Consider the following 17927-nt stretch of genomic DNA (forward strand, 5'->3'; position numbering starts at 1 on the left):
GCAAGATAAGGAGAATATTTTTACCTTTTTTGTAAAGATAAGGAAACTGTAGCTTAGGGAGGTAGTCACTTGCCTGTGATACTGCAGTAAGGCTTAGGGCCAATATTGGAACACAGATCTGGAGTTCTTACCACTAGAACACACATATGTGCATAAGCAAGTATCCTTGATTGACAATTTTGCATTAAACTAAATACCATTTGATAATCCCAGAGCAGCATCTCATTAAAGGAACTCATGCTGAATTCTCTTATAAAATAATCCGCACGCTTAACCATCAGTTTTCTTTTTTTGTATTTTATGTTTTCTCAATATGGGACCTCTTCACATGTGTTAATAATGGCTATGCAAAACAGCCCAAGGTTTTCTGATTTTGGGTAAATACAAGAAAAAATAGCATTGCTTTCAATGTCCTTTTTAAAGCAAATGCTAAAAAGTTTAAAACTCAGGACTGCTAAATAAAAATTCTTTGCAATATTATAGACATCATCATCCCACAGATTTTTCAGAAACACAGGAAAGACCTAAAGTGTAACTCGAGATCCTGACTTCACATCTTCAGTGCCCAGTACTTTGCCTATCTTTAAAAACAAAACAAGTAACAATAACAAAACCCAAAACCCCCACCCACACGATACTTCCTCAGGCCTCTCTCTCTATCTCCCTCCCTTTCCTCTTCCAAACGCCTCTGCTCCCCTTTCTTCCTCCAATATCCTTTCCTCTCCCACTTTCTATTAAATCTGTGCCTTCAACAAGCCATCAGCAAAATCTAATAATCCTTTTTTTTCACTATTCCTTCTTGGTTTTCTGAAGGCTGGGACCCTGGTGACTATGCATGTCTGGAGCATTCCTCTTCTTTTGCCTCTTCCTCACCTCACCCTGCTTTATCTTTAGCCTAATCACAACTTACCCTTTTTTTCGAACCCTGTAAGTTTTGGAAAGTGTTCTTTAAAACTGCCTTGTGAGATAGGCAGTATAGACACCATAATACCCACTTTAACAACAGATGAGAAAAACAAAGCTCAGAGGGTCTCAGAGACACCTATCCAAAGCCTACAGCTCAGTTGGAGGAGGAAGGGCGCATACCTGGATACTTCTCAAACTTTATCGGAGCATTTACTCTGGATCATACTCTCATTGTACTTAGAGAAAAGTAGGTAATGGCAAGGCTGAGTTAATTGATCATCTCAGAGACTACTGTTAATAGTTAAATATTTATATGTATGGAGGGGGGGCTCAGAAAAATATTTGCAATTTCAAATTTTTTTTAGTTTAGTTTTATTTTTGAGGATGGGTCTCCCTATATCAAGAAGGCTGGGAGTGCAGTGACCACCCTCAACTCCAGCCCTAATTAAAAACCCTGGTGTCCTTCCCTACAGATTCCTGTTTCCCTTCCCTCTTTTGATTCAGGAGGGCTTACCATATTAGTGCTGACTCAGCACTAGCAATCTATTAGCACAGCCTTCTGGGAAACAAGAATTACAAGTTTGGTTCATCAAGATCACCAGCGTGTTTATTTTTTTAAACAGCTAAATTTTAGCTTCTTCATCTTCAAAAGCAAATCTGTAATATGTTAGCCAGGAACTTTGAAAAATAGTCCAAACAATACAGAATACCCTAATATCTAGCATCATCAGAGAATGCTGGTTAGAAAACAACAATGCTAAATTTAGATTATAACCATATGTGTGTGTATATATAGATTATAGCTATACATATAGGTATATATATATTATAATATCAATGCATATATATACACACATATGTCTATCATATATAAATTATAGCTATATATTTATGCATGCACATATGTATATAACACATAATATATGCTTACATAGATTCTAGTATATATATTTGAAGAACTAGAAGACATATTTAAACATATGTGACACCAAAGATAATTTATTAAAATTTTCTTTGACAAATTCAGAAAGTGTTTTATTATGCTGCAGGATCTAGCATAATCAATAATCAATCTAGTTATAATATCAATATTATAATTGCATTCTCTAATGATTCACTGTTTGCAAATCACTTTCTTTGCACTGTGAAGTAGGTAGTATGTATAAGTGGTATCAACCTTTTTTTTTTTTCTTGATGTGATGTAAAATAAAAGTTCAAAGAAAAGATATTATTTTAATTAAGCTAAAGAGAATCCCTCTAACCCCATTCTTTTGGTCCTACCAAGAATGAGGAGTTGTTTGCATACCTATTCATTGTCCTATCCCAACCACCTCCCACTAAAGATAAAGACTCCAAAATAATAACCTTTTGGAAGCATTCTCTCAAAACTGCTGGCTAGAGATGAAAACAAGGAATTTTTAAGCCTCAGCTTAAGAATTTTGGCTACCTTAGTGGCTAAAAATAGAGACTAGATTCACACTTTAACCTTTCCCCTCCAAAGGATAGCCCAGGATACTCTTATCTATAAACTATTCTTTAAACTAAGAGGGATGGGACACTGACTATTGTACCATTTGCAAACATATAACATTTTGTGTCTGCTCTCAAATTCATCTAGCCATTTAACCTGAATCTCAGGTATTTGCTTATTTCTATAGTTAGGTATATTGGAAAGGAGACTTTTTGAGGAAGTTTTAGGCTAACATTTCTAGTTATTCTTAGAGCGCTATTTGGCCTGGGGAAAAGTGGTGAGATCTACATTCTGGGCAAAGAACCCCTTTCCCACCCTCCCCAGAAATTTCTCCACTCCCTCTAAAAGTTTTATAGATCAATAAGCCATTCATAATACAACTATTTAAAAGTGTATGTGTGTTGGAGGGAGTAGCCATGAATCAGAATGTGCAAGGGGGAATTTGTCTAGGATGCCAACATTTTCTTTGTCTCTAAATTCATGAAGATTCTCACTGTTCAGGCACCAGCATACATCTTCTAAGCACTTTTTAGGCACTATTTCCCAAGACTGGATCAGGATAAACACCTTTCTAAGTTCAATATGAGAGATGGAATTAAGGAGTGGCAGAGGGACAACTGGGAAACAGGTTCTATCCCAGCAGTCAGGAGACCAGGGTTCTAATACTGAGTCAATCATTAGACTACTTTATTCATGAATTATTCCCCTCAATACATCTTAGTTTTTTCATTTGTAAAATAAGGAAATTGATGATCTCTAATTTCTTCTAGCTTTACGAATATTCTGTCTGATGCATCCAATATTAAGTGATATGTGGGTAGATTAAATAGATATGAAAACATAGAATCTTACCTCTTTATAGGAGATCCATTCATATGGTTGATCAGGTTTCCGAGAGCCTAAACAAGGGCCATTATCTAAAAATAATTTTTTAAAAAGAAGACATTTTTACTTTTTAAATTTTTTATTATAGCTTTTTTGTTAACAAGATATATGCATGGGTAATTTTTCAGCATTGACATTTGCAAAACCTTTTGTTCCAATTTTTCTCCTCCTTCCCCCATCCCCTCCCCCAGATGGCAGGTTGACCAATACGTGTTAAATACGATATATGTATACATGTCCATACAGGTATTTTGCTGTACAAAAAGAATCGGACTTTGAAATAGTGTACAATTAACCTGTGAAGGAAATAAAAAATGCAAGTGGACAAAATCAGAGGGATTGGGAATTCTATGTAGTGGTTCATAGTCATCTCCCAGAGTTCTTTCGCTGGGTGTAGCTGGTTCAGTTCATTACTGCTCTGTTGGAACTGATTTGGTTCATCTCATTGTTGAAGAGGGCCACATCCCTCAGAATACATCCTCATACAGTATTGTTGTTGAAGTGTATAATGATCTCCTGATCCTGCTCATTTCACTCAGCATCAGTTCATTCTGCTGGTCATTCTTACAGAACAATAATATTCCATAATATTCATATACCACAATTTATTCAGCCATTCTCCAATTGATGGACATCCACTCAGTTTCCAGTTTCTGGCCACCACAAAGAGGGCTGCCACAAACATTCTTCCATAAGAAGACATTTTTAAAACAAAACATTAGCATTATTACTAGGCAGTTTGTTTTAGGTCTGGGCTTCATTACTGTTTGAAGGAAATAACAAATAACTGAAATCATTCCCAAGCTCTGCTTAGTTTTGTCATGTTCATTCAGTATTTTAGTCCAAATTCAGAAAAGATAAGAGATTACCTTACATACTTTAGTTTCATGATTTGTTCAAGCTCATAAAATCTTTAAGAGAAAAAAAAAAAGTCTTAGTGGCAAATTCTGTTGGTCAAGAGTTTAGGACTTTAAAAGGAAGTGGAAAGTCTTGGTCACAGAAGGGAGAAAAACAAGAAATAAGGTTAAGGAAATGAAGGTGGGCCCTCAGAGGCAAAGATAAGGAGATCTTGGGTTTCTTGAGTTGTATTTTCTAGCTTTGGTAAGAAAAGAAAAATATTTAAATTGTCTTTGAGGACTAGAGGTGTTGGCAAACAGTAAATTCATGACAAATTCAAACTAAAGAAGGGAATGATAACATAGATAATTCAAAAACCATTTCTCCTTGATTTTAGAATGGTGGTGACTTTGTCAATTAAGACTAATAAAATTTATTTGTATCCATCCTCTAGCAAATATTAACTGATGATTGAAGAAGTCATTGCAGAAGTAGGCAATGTTGAATTTTGATCTATTTTTTGGACATGTGCTCCACATTCAGCTAGTTAACCAAAAACTGTCCATAAAGGATTTTTGTAATTTGGGTAAATCACTATGACTCTTGGGCCTTAGTTTATTTTTAAGAGCAGGTACTCACTGTTTTTTTTTTTTTTTTATCCTTCTCTGTGTCCCCAGTACTTAGCACAGTTTCTGATACACAGTAGGTGTTTAATAAATACTTGTTGACTGACTAAGGGAATTGGCCTAGATGACAATCATAATGAAGTCTTTCTCAGCTGAAAACATGCCCCAATGAGCCTATGATCTCGAGCCCTGTGTTATACAAACACTCCACAGACATCTGTCAGTAATGGACAGTACATGGATGGTATTGTGCATTTCTATTTAGCCAACTATATTGCATCCAAGAACATCAATGAGGCCTTAATATCATACTAGCAATAAAATCTCCTAGATTGCCAATCAAGAGACCTGGATCAAGAGAGCCTTGGCTCTGTTATCATGGGAGAGAAATTTTTGGAAAACTCACTTTATGATTCTGTGCTTCAGCTTCCTCACTGTAAAGCAATTGGAATAGATGATCTCTAATCCCTTTGTTTAACATAATTTAACATAAATTAACATAAATGTTAATTTGAACATTTTAGTGCAAGAGAAGGGAGTAGGCAATAAAGGAAAGGTGCCTTTAATATTAATCATGAGCAAATCTTTCCATTATATTAAAGTATTGACATAACCAGAAGAGATGTCTCTTACAAGTACAGATCCACATGTTGGAAATGGGAGAATATAGATTTCTGTCTCAGTCCTTCCTTTTTTTTTTTTTTTTTTTTTTTTTTGAGGCTGGGGTTCAGTGACTTGCCCAGGGTCACACAGCTAGGAAGTGTTAAGTGTCTGAGACCACATTTGAACTCGGGTCCTCCTGAATTCAGGGCTGGTGCTCTATCCACTGCGCCCCCTAGCTGCCCCTCAGTCCTTCCTTTTACACTTTTTAGTCTGTTATCCCTAAAACAGGACTTCTAAGACCTTCATATGCTTCATATGCATAAAGAATGCCTGGGAAATGAGAACATCCTCTAAATTCACTAAATCCACAAGGTTATATTTTAGAATGTAACTCCTTAAGGCCAAGAACTGTTTCACTTTTGCCTTGTTATCTCTAGCAGTTAGCATAGTTCGTGGCACAAAATAGATGTTTAAAAATGTATCTTGAATAAATGATTTTTCCTGTTGTCCAGTCTGTTTCTAGTAAACAATATTATGGGTAAATGTGGTAATCTGTTCAGAAGAATTGCACATATTTAACCTACAATGGGTTACTTGGTGTCTAAGGGAGTGGGTTGGGGGAAAGGAGGGAGAAAAGTTTGGAACACAAGGCTTTACAAAGGTGAATGAAAACTATTTTGCATCTTTTTTGAAAATAAAAGGCTATTATCAAAATACCAAAAACAAACAAACAAGAACCCAATATCATGGGCTTCCCTGAGTAAATTAATTTTTAAGATTGGAAATTCAGTAGATTCAAGATTGGAAAATCAATTGGGGAATGGCTGAATAAATTATGATATATGATTGTAATGAAATATTATTCTTTACGAAATGATGAGCAGGCTGATTTCAGAAAAGTGTGGAAAGACTTATATGAACGGATGCTGAATGAACTGAGCGGAAACCAGGAGAACACGGCACAAAACAGCAAGATTATGTGATGATCCACTATAATAGACTTAGATCTTCATGTCAATACAGTGATTCAAAACAATTCCAGCAAACTTGGGATGAAAATTGCCATTTGTATCCAGAGGAAGAACTATAGAGGCTGAATGAGAATTGAGACACACTATTTTCACTTTTTTTTTTCCTTTTTCTTTCTCATGATTTCCCCCCTTCTATTCTGATTTTTCTTTTACAATATGACAAATATAGAAATATAGTTAAAATGATTGTACATGCATACCTATATCAGATTGCTTGCTGTCTTTGGGAGGGGAGAGATAGGAAGGAGAGAAAAATATTTGAAACTAAAAATCTTACAAAAATTAAATGTTGAAAGCTAATTTTTACACATAATCAGAAAAATAAAATACTATTAAGAAAAAATTAATTTTCTGTTAGCTTATATAAAAACACAATTAAGAAACAAAATTAGCTACAAGAAAACATGGTTATTTATACTTCTATTCTTTTCTATTTAGCACACACAACTGAGCTTCAATTGTATCTCAATACTCCAGTGCAGTCTAGAGTTAGGTGTCCTTACTCTGCAGGTAAAAAAACTGAAACAAATGGCTAGAATACACATTGCTTAGACCTCAGTCTGCTCCCCTTTATTTATATTTTCAAAGAGTCCTACATCCTGGTAACAAATCATCTTAAAGGTTTTCTTTAGAGTGGGCCTGCTGTAGTGTGGTACTTTCAATACTTGGAAATTCACTTTCTTCAGTGATGGAGCTATTTATGTGCTAAGTCCATAAATAAACATGGAGATAAAATTTCATTTTCACATCCCAGTGATATTCTTTGAACTCAGGTCTATGTTAGATCCAAAAGTTTAACTCCTGAACCCTAAGCCCTGCAAAAGTAACAAAACTTTTCCAGTAAAGTAAAAGATCCAAGTTATACTGTTCTTTTTTTCTTAAAAAGATTTGAAATAGAAATGTAGAAATTCCATAATTTCTAAAGTTATTTGTAAACTTGTTTTTTGATTTGGAGATATAAAGGAAGACATTTTAAGAAAAAAATGAAAAATATTCATTACTTATATTTTACCCTGTTCAGATTTCAAGATGCTCAGGAACATCAAAATAGATTGTGAACAACTTAACTTGCTACCAAAAGATTATCTTTGATAAATTTAGAAATATGAAAGTTTAGAAAAGAGAAAAGAGAGACAGAAACAACATCTTTTTGTGGGGAGAATATTTTCTGCAGCCTTCCTTTCCACTGGGCTATCTATATAGGTTCAAGATAGTAGGAAGAGTCCTAAATCTGGAGATTGGAGGCTTGAGTTTGAATCCCAGCTGCAATACTTATTAATCTCAGTTAATCACCTACAAAACTTCAAGTATCAGCACTGTAAAATGGGAATAGTACTTTTTCATGTCACAGAGTTATTGTAAAGGAAAGTGTTTATAAATAATATATATATATATATATATATATATATGCATTACTATTTTTCAGTGTTCTTCCCCCTTTTGTGGAAAGGGGGACATAATAAACAGAAAATGACATAGTACATCTCAAGACTTTCTCCCTGTTGGGGCAACAGGATGGGAAAGATCCTGGAGCACTAAAATTTTTTTAAATCTACTTAGGTTTCTTTATATAAAAACACAGGATGAGATTCAGAGATATCATGGATTCTGCTGTTCCAAGTAGACTATATTTGAGGGAGGGAAAAATTAAATAATAATATATCTCTCTCAAATGTGCCTGATATGTATTAGTGCCTTCTGAGCTTGTATTATGTAAGCACTGTACTTTGATCACAACGTCATAATGTCATTCATCCGCTTCAAATATGAAAGAGGAAGAACAATAACAAATAATACTAACTAATATTAATACAATGCTTTGAGATTTGCAAATTGCTTTACATGTGTTACTAATTTTGTCAAATAATAGAAGGGATAACAAAATGAAATATGACTTTATTGGTCAAGGGATTTCTCTAGAAGTGAGGTATAAAATCCATTACAGCAACATCACTACCACGATGTCATCTGCCACAGTGCCTTCCCACTGCCAAAGCAGAGTAAATGGGGTGAGCAAATGAAAGAGAGACCAGCCATCATTAATTAGAGAAATGCAAATTAAGACAACTCTGAGATACCACTACACACCTGTCAGATTGGCTAAGATGACAGGAACAAATAATGATGAATGTTGGAGGGGATGTGGGAAAACAGGGACACTGATACATTGTTGGTGGAGTTGTGAATGGATCCAGCCATTCTGGAGAACAATTTGGAACTATGCCCAAAAAGTTATCAAACTGTGCATACCCTTTGACCCAGCAGTGCTACTACTGGGTTTGTATCTCAAAGAGATGTTAAAGAAGGGAATGGCACCTGTATGTGCAAATATATTTGTGGCAGCCCTCTTTGTAGTGGCCAGAAACTGGAAACTGAGTGGATGCCCATCAATTGGAGAATGGCTGAATAAGTTATGGTATATGAATGTTATGGAATATTGTTGTTCTGTAAGAAATGATCATCAGGATGAATATAGAGAGGCCTGGAGAGACTTACATGAACTGATGCTGAGTGAAATGAGCAGAACCAGGAGATCATTGTATATTTCAACAACAACACTATATGATGATCCATTCTGATGGACGTGGCTCTCTTCAACAATGAGATGAACCAAATCAGTTCCAATAAAGCAGTAATGAACTGAACCAGCTACACCCAGCGAAAGAACTCTGGGAGATGAGTGTGAATTCCCAATCCCTCTATTTTTGTCTGCCTGCATTTTTTATTTCCTTCACAGGTAAATTGCACATTATTTCAAAATCTGATTCTTCTTGTGCAGCAAAACAACTTTACAGACATGTATACATATATTGTATTTAACATATACTTTAACATATTTAACATGTGTTAGTCTACCTGCCATATTGAGGAGGGGGTGGGGGAAAGGAGGGGAAAAATTGGAACAAAAGGTTTTGCAAATGTCAATACTGAAAAATTACCCATGCATATCTCTTGTAAATAAAAAGCTATAAATTTAAAAGAGAGAGAGAGAGAGAGAGAGAGAGAGAGAAGAGAAGAGAAGAGAAGAGAAGAGAAGAGAAGAGAAGAGAAGAGAAGAGAAGAGAAGAGAAGAGAAGAGAAGAGCGAGCGCATAGAGCCAATTTTCTATAAACCATAAAAGCTTTATGACCACATGGATTTGTTACACAAATTCAACATAACTGCTTACTTGACACCTGTATACCCCTCTGGAAGGTCTCATATAGTGTTGTTACATCATCATAGAAAAACGACAATGGCTCATCACCGTCAAGCATTGTAGATCTTCTTGCACCATCAGTCCCCTAGTAAAAAGACAGAAGAGAAAATGGATGGTTGGGGGAAGAAAGATAGAAAAAAAATTTCAAAAAAGAAGTGCCTTTATTAATTAAAGTTATTGATTGACACTGAAGTTAAAAGTGTTTCAGTTATGAAGAATGAAGTCAAACTGGGGTTCACTATTAAGTCGATCAAAAGAACCCAATCCTAAAAAGATACTGGAAACAATCTTAAAGAGAGGGACTTTGCTCACCCCCATGAACTAATATTAACCTTGCCAGGAAAGGCCAGTGAGTGATAGACATGTTGTTCCATAGGCACAATTCAGTAGGGCATTAGGATGGGGAAGTAGTAAGCAGACTTGTTTAAAGTTAGGAGGATCAGGGTTCAAATCATTTTGACATTCATCCTTGTTGGCCAATCACCTAATTCCCCTGAGCCTCAGCATCCTCATTTGTAACACAGGGGATGAACCTACTTTCCAAAGCTGTTGTAAAGATTAAATGAGATTATATAGGTGGAAGGAGTTGTACAATCCTTAAAGCACTACATGGATGTGAACTCTAAGGATTATAAAGGAGTGAGTCTTCTCCGTGACAAGATTAAAAATTTCTGAACATTGTGGAAATAATGTACTAGTAGTCTCTGTCTGTCTCTACTTGTCCCCAACATCAAATGTTGCATCACCTTGCAATTGTCACATTGCCTGAACTTCAACTCTCATAGAATGAACCACAAGGTTCAACTTTTGTGTTTTTTGGCAGAACAATCAGAGTTAAGTAACTTGCCCAGGTTCACAAGTTGAGTATGGCTTTGAGGCAGGTCCTCCTGACACCAGGGCTCACACTCTATCTACTGCATTATCCCCAACAAGGTTCAACTTAGACTGGAGTGTGAGAAGAGCAAATTGTAAATCAATCCTACAACAGGTGAAGTGGAAAAAACAACAACATTGGATCTGGAGTCAAAAGACTTAATTCAAATCCTAATTTTGTTTGCAATCTGTATAACCTTGGAAAGGCCACTTAATCCTTCTAGTCAGAAAACTTGAGGGTAAATTCAATTTCAGACACTGACTACCTGTATGACCCTGGTCAAGATACTTGATTTCTGCTTTAGTTTCCTCATCTATAAGATGGGGGCAATAATAGAATCTACCTCAAAGGATTAACTGAAATAATATTTGTTAAGTGTTTAGTAATATTGTTTATAAATTCCTTTTTCAATCCCCCTAAGGCTCCTTCCGCTCAAAAAAGGAGAAAGTTAAACAAAATGACTTCTGAAGTCCCTACCACGTTTTTTGGACAGCAGAATGAAGCTTTTCAAGAGAAACCCAGTTTTTGTGTATATTTGATATAAAGTCAAACAAACAAAGAACTATTAAGTTTCATTTATGTCCTTTTCCTCATTTGTAAAGGGAGAAAGTTAGCCTGGGTAACTTCTAAGGTCCCTTTTAGCTTTTACATGTTAAGAATATATGGAGAGGATTTCAGTGTCTATAGTAAGAATATAATAAATTTAAATCATCTCAACTTTAAAACTTTGCTTAGTTTATTTCAATAAGGTGCATTTGATTTAGTTATCAAATATTTAAAGATTATGTAAACTTCCTTTTAAGTTTTTCTTCTTGGGGCAGCTAGGTGGCGCAGTGGATAGAGCACTAGCCTTGAATTCGGGAGGACCAAAGTTCAAATATGATCTCAGACACTTAACACTTTCTAGCTATATGACCCTGGGCAAGTCACTTAACCCCAGCCTCAGGGGGGACATTTTTTTTTCTTTTCACTTGATGATAAAGACTATTTCAAATGCTTAAAGAATGTGGTACTTAAGGCATTTGCTGTAAGAGACAGAATACACTTTTCTGATTTATGCAGTAATCTGGCTTTCCTATCTTCTTCCCCTCATTTTTCTTTTAAGTCAAGTTTTCAAATTGAAGATATTACATTACATTACCCAGCATTACAAAGCTTTGTTGACAATGTAGATTATAAATATAGGCAGTGTGTAATAGTGGGGAAAGCACACTCGCTATGTAATTAGAGAAGTTGAATTTAAACTATACCTCTATCACTTCTACTTTGGGGATTTTGGACAATCCAAAGAAGTTTGGATGGGGAGGGATGGGATCAGATGAACTCTAGAGTCCCTTCATTTCTTAAATCTATGATCCTATGAACTAAGTTCAGTTTTTGCCCATAATTACACCGTTCTTAAAGTCTATGATGAAGTGGATAGTTGGGGAATAAATGCCTGTTAATTGAAAAAAAAAAATTAAAAACCGACGGGGCATCTTTCTTTACCTTCTTTATTCATTAAGACCAGTTATATATAGAAACATGATATTTAGAACTAGAAAAGATGATCATTTATTAGTGTTCTTTCCACTAGGATACACACTTCCTCTGATACAGATTTCAACCCCTCCCAGACTTGTAGTATGGAAAAAATCCATCTTTTGCCAGCCAAGAAGATTGAGTCTCTCCAAATTCATTAGGGCTATTTCACACATTTCATTAGTATGACCCCAGGTTCAAAACTTACAGGTTTATGACAACTATTTGTGCTTCATGGCGTAAGCGTTCTAGGACCCAGGTTCAGGTCCATATCACAACTGAGGTTTTCAAAGAGGACTTGACTTTTGTGAAGGGCTCTTCTACCTTTCTCTATTAAGGTTTATCTTATGCTTTCCTATGTCTGGAATTGGATTAGTTCTAAAGAATCCTCAATAGGAATAGATCTAGGTTCTAGAACAGGGGTTTACAACCTAAGAACTTTTTAAAAAGTACTTTTATAACTCTATTTCAATATAATTGGATTTTGGAATCATACATATTGTATTTTAATGCATTAACATTTTAAAAGAAAGAGTTCATGAATTTTGCTAAAACATAAACAAATAGAAACAAAAAAGAATAACAACCTCTGAACCAAAAGATGATGAAGTCAAGAGGACCTTATTTCAAGAGAGCTTCCATGTTGGAAGGACTTCTTATGCAATTTCAAAATGAATCATGCAAGTAAAGAGACTAAAAGGTACATTCTATCAATAACCAAAGCCAGAGGTTATTTTTCATGGTCTGATGCAAACAGAAAAGACAGTCAAAGTAGCAAAAGTGGGTAATAGGGCAGGAGAATGTCTTCCACACTGATAAACCCTTCTCTGTCTCTGTCTGTCTGTCTGTCTGTCTGTTTTTCTCTCTCCAGGAAGTAGGGGAAGGGAGAATGAAGGGAAAAAATGCTGCACCATAAAAATTTCTATTTATTTACTTATTTTTAAGATAGGAAGATAAGAGGTAAAGTTAAGATATAAAGATGAGAGATAAAAAATTTTTTAAAGTGAAAATTAAGAGAATATGGTAATAATTGCTATAGCCACCTATGTCCAACTTTAAGCTAGCCAGTAAAATCTATCTTCATGTCACTGATAATAACAATAACTACTAATATTTATAGAGCTCTTTAAAGTTTGTAATGTGCATTACATATATTTGATCTTCACAATAATCCAGTGAGGGAGATCCTGCAAATATTATTATTCCATTTTACAGATAAGGAAACTGGGGATTAGGCAGATTATATGACTTGTTTGTGGTCACAAAAGTAAGACTGGGGTCCAAACCCAGGTGTAGCCTGTTGCCTCGCCCTAATGCTTACGATCAAACCATAGTAGTTCTTATCCTTGTTTGTGTCCTGGACTCCTACCACCTGGAGAAACCTATGGAATCCTTTTCGGAATAAAGCTTTTAGATGAGTAACATAAAATACAGAAGATTACAAAGGAAATCAATTAACTTGAAAAAAAAGTTCACAGATTCCTTGTGGACCCCAAGTTAAGAAGTTTTTTTTTTCATGACAGTTTTCACACTATCTCTATGCAAAGCTGTAGCAGCCTTTATGCTAATTTTGAAGAGTGTTTTTGAAGATGTAAATGCAGGAAAATTTTATTCCCTCAAGGCCATACTCCACTGTGGGAATGAGTGCTCTAGAGCAAAGTTAAGCCTTAGCATTTGCCTTCACTGTTAGAAAGTCACTGTCAGAAACAGTCAGACTCCTAAAATGTGGGCAATCTGAATGGAGCACATTATGGACAAACCTGTCTTTGCAAATATATTAAAAATGGGATAAAGGAAAAACAAGAGACCAAAAAAGAGTGGTTTCCAAAGCACTTGGAGTTATGAAAGTTCATTGTATCCATATTAAAAACACCTAGCAAAGCAACTTCTCCAGAGAGGGATTTATTATTATACAAACATAATGACATACAAAAGTTTCTATATGAAGAAACAAACTCTTTTCCTGCCAAGAAAACCTGATCTTCAAGAGAACAGGTGAAACTGGGTGAAAGGCTTCTTTGAGTCATTTCACAGTAAGGTGATCTCGGATTGTGCCAAAAACAAGAACAACCACAAACCCTCCCCCCCCCGCCCCCCCCCCAAAAAAAAACCTAGCAGCAGCACACTTTGTACTTGGGAAGTTTTGCTCTCCTGTGAGAGGTGATTACAAGCTCCCATTCCTAATATAATTCAATTGTCACCTATCTCTCCTTGAATTCAAATTCTATGAGTGACAATATGGACTGAGCCTTATATATTGATAAAAAGGTTTAATGTATGGAAACCCTTTTAAGTCTTGAAAGTCACAGAATATTTATATATGACAGAGGATTCTACCAAAGCTAGTTATAAAGTGATGACAGGCCTCAGGAACAAAATAGTCAGGTGCATTTGGTTAATTTTATTTTAGAGAATCATTTTCATGTCCACTCTATTCTAAATTGACAAAATGACTTCACAAAAAAAGTCAGGAAGAGTTTCTTGACCTGTTCCTAGGCTAATCATCTAATGCTTAATCTCTTCTCACATGATACATTCACCAAATGTCACTGATTCTTATGGGATAACACACAAACACATAGCTAACCAAGAGCTTTCTTTTTTGGTCATAAAGTCATCTCAGAATGTATTTCCTTAATAAGAGCTAGCATTACATAGCATATTAAGGTTTGAAAAAGGTGTTACATAAGTTAACTCATTTGATCTTCATTTGATACCTTGGGTGGAACCTGCTCTTATACCTATTTTTCATTTAAAGAAACTGAAGCAAATAGAGGCTTGCCCAGGGCCACAATCAAGATGCAACTCCTGTCCTCACTCCAAATCCAGCACTCTATCCACTGATACCTCGCTGCCTCGAATTTCCTTTCACCTACTGAAATTTCAATATCACATGGTACAATGATTTGGAGTTAAGAGAATTCTGATTTAAATTCTGGCACTTGATCCCTGCATGAGTAACTTTAGCCAAATTATTTTATCTCTCTGTTTCTTCAGCCATAAAATAAGATTAGACTAGATGATCTCTGAGGTTCCTTCTAGTTCTAGACCTATCATCTCACGATCTCCCTCTTCTTCCAACAGAACTTCCATTTCAAAAGGCTACAGTACCACACACCTTCATTCTTATCTCTTATACCGTACCCTGTCATTTCTAACTGAAATGTTTCACGGGTGAGGACAATGAATTTGCTTTTGAAATACAAGTATTCAAGTAAGTGCGGCAGGTAAATGAGATCACAGGATCATAAAATCATAGACTGGAACTGAAAAGAGACCTTGAGGATCTTCTAATGAAATATTCTAATGAACTAATGAGGAACTGAGATTAAGGTTTAAAACCTGCAGAAAGTCATCCAGCTATTAAATCTTACCATGCAACACAAGCTATAACAAATGAGTCTCAGGGATCAGCCATAATTCTGAAATTTGACTTTCAGCCTTTGTTTTCCTGTTTTTGAACCAGTTCAATGATCATTTCACAGACTAAAACACCCCATTTCACTTTAAATCAATCATTTTCTTTTCGGGGAAGTCAAAAGAAATGGAAAGAATAGAGAGGAAAGACACAATAATTTCCATTAGTAGTATATTCATTCCTCAAGCCAACTTATACTTGTAATTGGACTCCAAGTAAAATCTCAAGAAAGTGAGAGGACTATAGTCTTCAAATCTCCAGGCTGTCCTTTTTTCAAGTTACTTATGTATGATTCCATTTCTCTGACATTATGACAGAAATAGAAAAAAAGAAAAGTTGATGTGTTGACTTGCTTTTGTTAGACTATATTCATTTGTTCCAAGGGAGCAATGTGGGGTAGGGGACAAGAAGGGAGAAGTTGGAAACTGACAGTGATTATTTTTTTAAAAGAGGAAAGAATGTCAATAACATAAAACAACAACAAAAAAAGAGGGGGCAATACTCATTTGACACATCTGTCAAGTCTTTCCAGCTTCATAGGATTTGCCAAAACTCACATTTTGCTGGCATAGCCCAAGAACCAAGAAATACCTCTACATCAGAGGCATCTGAAGAAAAAACCCAACAACTCATAATCAGGGCTCAAGTGGGAAAATTCCTTAAATAGTAAATGTCTTTGAAGATTGGTTTTCTCCCTTTACTGATCATGACTCAATCTATGATTTCCCAACTCTCTCTCTCTGCCATGAGGACCTTTGAAGCTCTCTCTACTTATTTTCCACCTGTTGTCCCAAAGAATGACCCAATTCATATGTCCAACCACTTGTTGTGAAAGGAAACAGATCGAGCATTTCTAATTATGCATCTGTTCTTTCTCCTCCTTACAGACCACTGTATCAGAGTAAGGCAATGTGCATCACCATCCCCCAGCCCCCATCTTCCTACTCATTCCTGGAGTTTTAGCACAACAAAACCCAGAGATCCACAAATATGCCAGAGCAAGGATCTTAACTCATTCAGAGTGACCTAAAATCCTGATAATAGCATAGGAACTGTAAATCTTCCTCTCCTTCCCACAGCATTGGTCTGATGTAGAGATTTGTTTTGGGGGCAAAAGTTGTTAAATTGCTCCTTTTTACACTTTGCACATTAGTTGAAACTGGCTTCTAGAGCCAATTTAGAGAGTGTAGTTCAGCGGTTAGCAAGGTAGGAATGGAAAGGACATTAGCATTGGTGTCTCTGGATTGTACTTCCCATGTGAATTTAGGAAACTTTAAAAATTTTCGGATACTTAAGTTTCCTAATATATAAAATTAGAGGATTGGATTAGATGACCTTCCAGGTTTTAATGTATAATTCTACAATGCATTTGGTATTTGTGTACAGGTAGACTTTTTGCAGCACGTGTTTCTGAAAAGTTGCATCAACTGAATTTGTCTAATATCAAGATTAACCTTCACTTCTTCCCTAAATTTACAATGTGAATTTAGAAATACTTTTTTTTCTACTGTGGCTATTGAAGTAGAGCCCCACAGTGAATCCTTGTGTAATACAAATCAACAGCTCTTAATTTCTTGTTTTTTCGGATTCCTAAACCTCAAAGTCAGCATTTGGGTTCAGTCCTAAATTTCAAAGACAGGAAGTATTTCTTCTCCTACTGCTGTCAAATTTATCATTTACTTATCGTTATGCATTATGCATCTTCCCAGACAGGTTTCACAATACACCATTTAAAAAAAGCTATTCCAGAAGGTTTCCACTGAGTTCTAGTTTAAATAGTTAAGAAATCATTTGGCAAGAGTTTGAGAGATTCTGTCATTAACATTTAAAAGTTCTCTTAAATGGGCTAAAGTACTTAACCTTACGTTTAGAATAAATATTTATACACACATACATTTTAAACATGTTGGTCCCTTGCCAGTTTTTTCCTTAAAGTAAAAAATAGTTCCCCACTCTGTCAAAATCTGGGCTTCCCTGTTTTTTCCCATAAAAGAACCTCAGAAATGTGTTCATTCTATTGGACATTTATTAAGTACCTAACAATTATTAAGTACACTAAACAAGTCACTAGGAAGCCTGGATCTCTCCCTTTTTTCCATTCTTATCCCAATCTAAGTCCAGGCGTTAGTTTCTGAACTATTTTCCACCATGTTGTCACCTCAGGAAGGCAAGGCAGTTGATTCTTAGGGTTAGGGGAGAGGGCCTGTGAATTTGGATGGGAAAAAATTTGTATCTTTATTTTCACCAATCTTTGGCTTCCTTTGCAATCTTATGTGTTTTATTTTATACTTAGATGTAAACACAATACTAAGAAATGATGGATAGGCTTCTCCAGCCTGGCAAAAGAGTCCTGGGTACAAGAAATGTTAAGAACTCTTGGACTAGAGAATCTTCAAAGTCCCTTTTATTTAACTTTAGATCCTATTATCTGAACCCCATCTAGGACAGGGTACTGGCCTCTTTCCCATGGCAAGGCTGCCCGCAGACAGATTATATAAAGCAGACTAGAAACACTGGCCCAGAAATAGGAGCTAAATTGGGCCTCCTACTATTCTG

General features: G+C 35.7%; 1 protein-coding gene across 2 annotated transcripts in view; it reads right to left on the minus strand.

Annotated features, from left to right (window-relative positions):
* ACSL1 (acyl-CoA synthetase long chain family member 1) overlaps positions 1-17927 on the minus strand; it is a 93557-nt gene that overhangs the window by 37685 nt on the left and 37945 nt on the right. For both annotated transcript variants that reach the window (XM_074274487.1, XM_074274486.1), the window contains exons 3-4: positions 9529-9643; positions 3230-3294 (exon numbers count right to left, since the gene is read on the minus strand). In XM_074274487.1, the coding sequence (XP_074130588.1) occupies positions 3230-3294; positions 9529-9643 (180 nt within the window). The remainder of the gene's footprint in view (positions 1-3229; positions 3295-9528; positions 9644-17927) is intronic.

The sequence above is a fragment of the Sminthopsis crassicaudata genome, chromosome 6 (genome assembly GCF_048593235.1).
Source record: "Sminthopsis crassicaudata isolate SCR6 chromosome 6, ASM4859323v1, whole genome shotgun sequence".
In the NCBI taxonomy this organism is placed as follows: domain Eukaryota; kingdom Metazoa; phylum Chordata; class Mammalia; order Dasyuromorphia; family Dasyuridae; genus Sminthopsis; species Sminthopsis crassicaudata.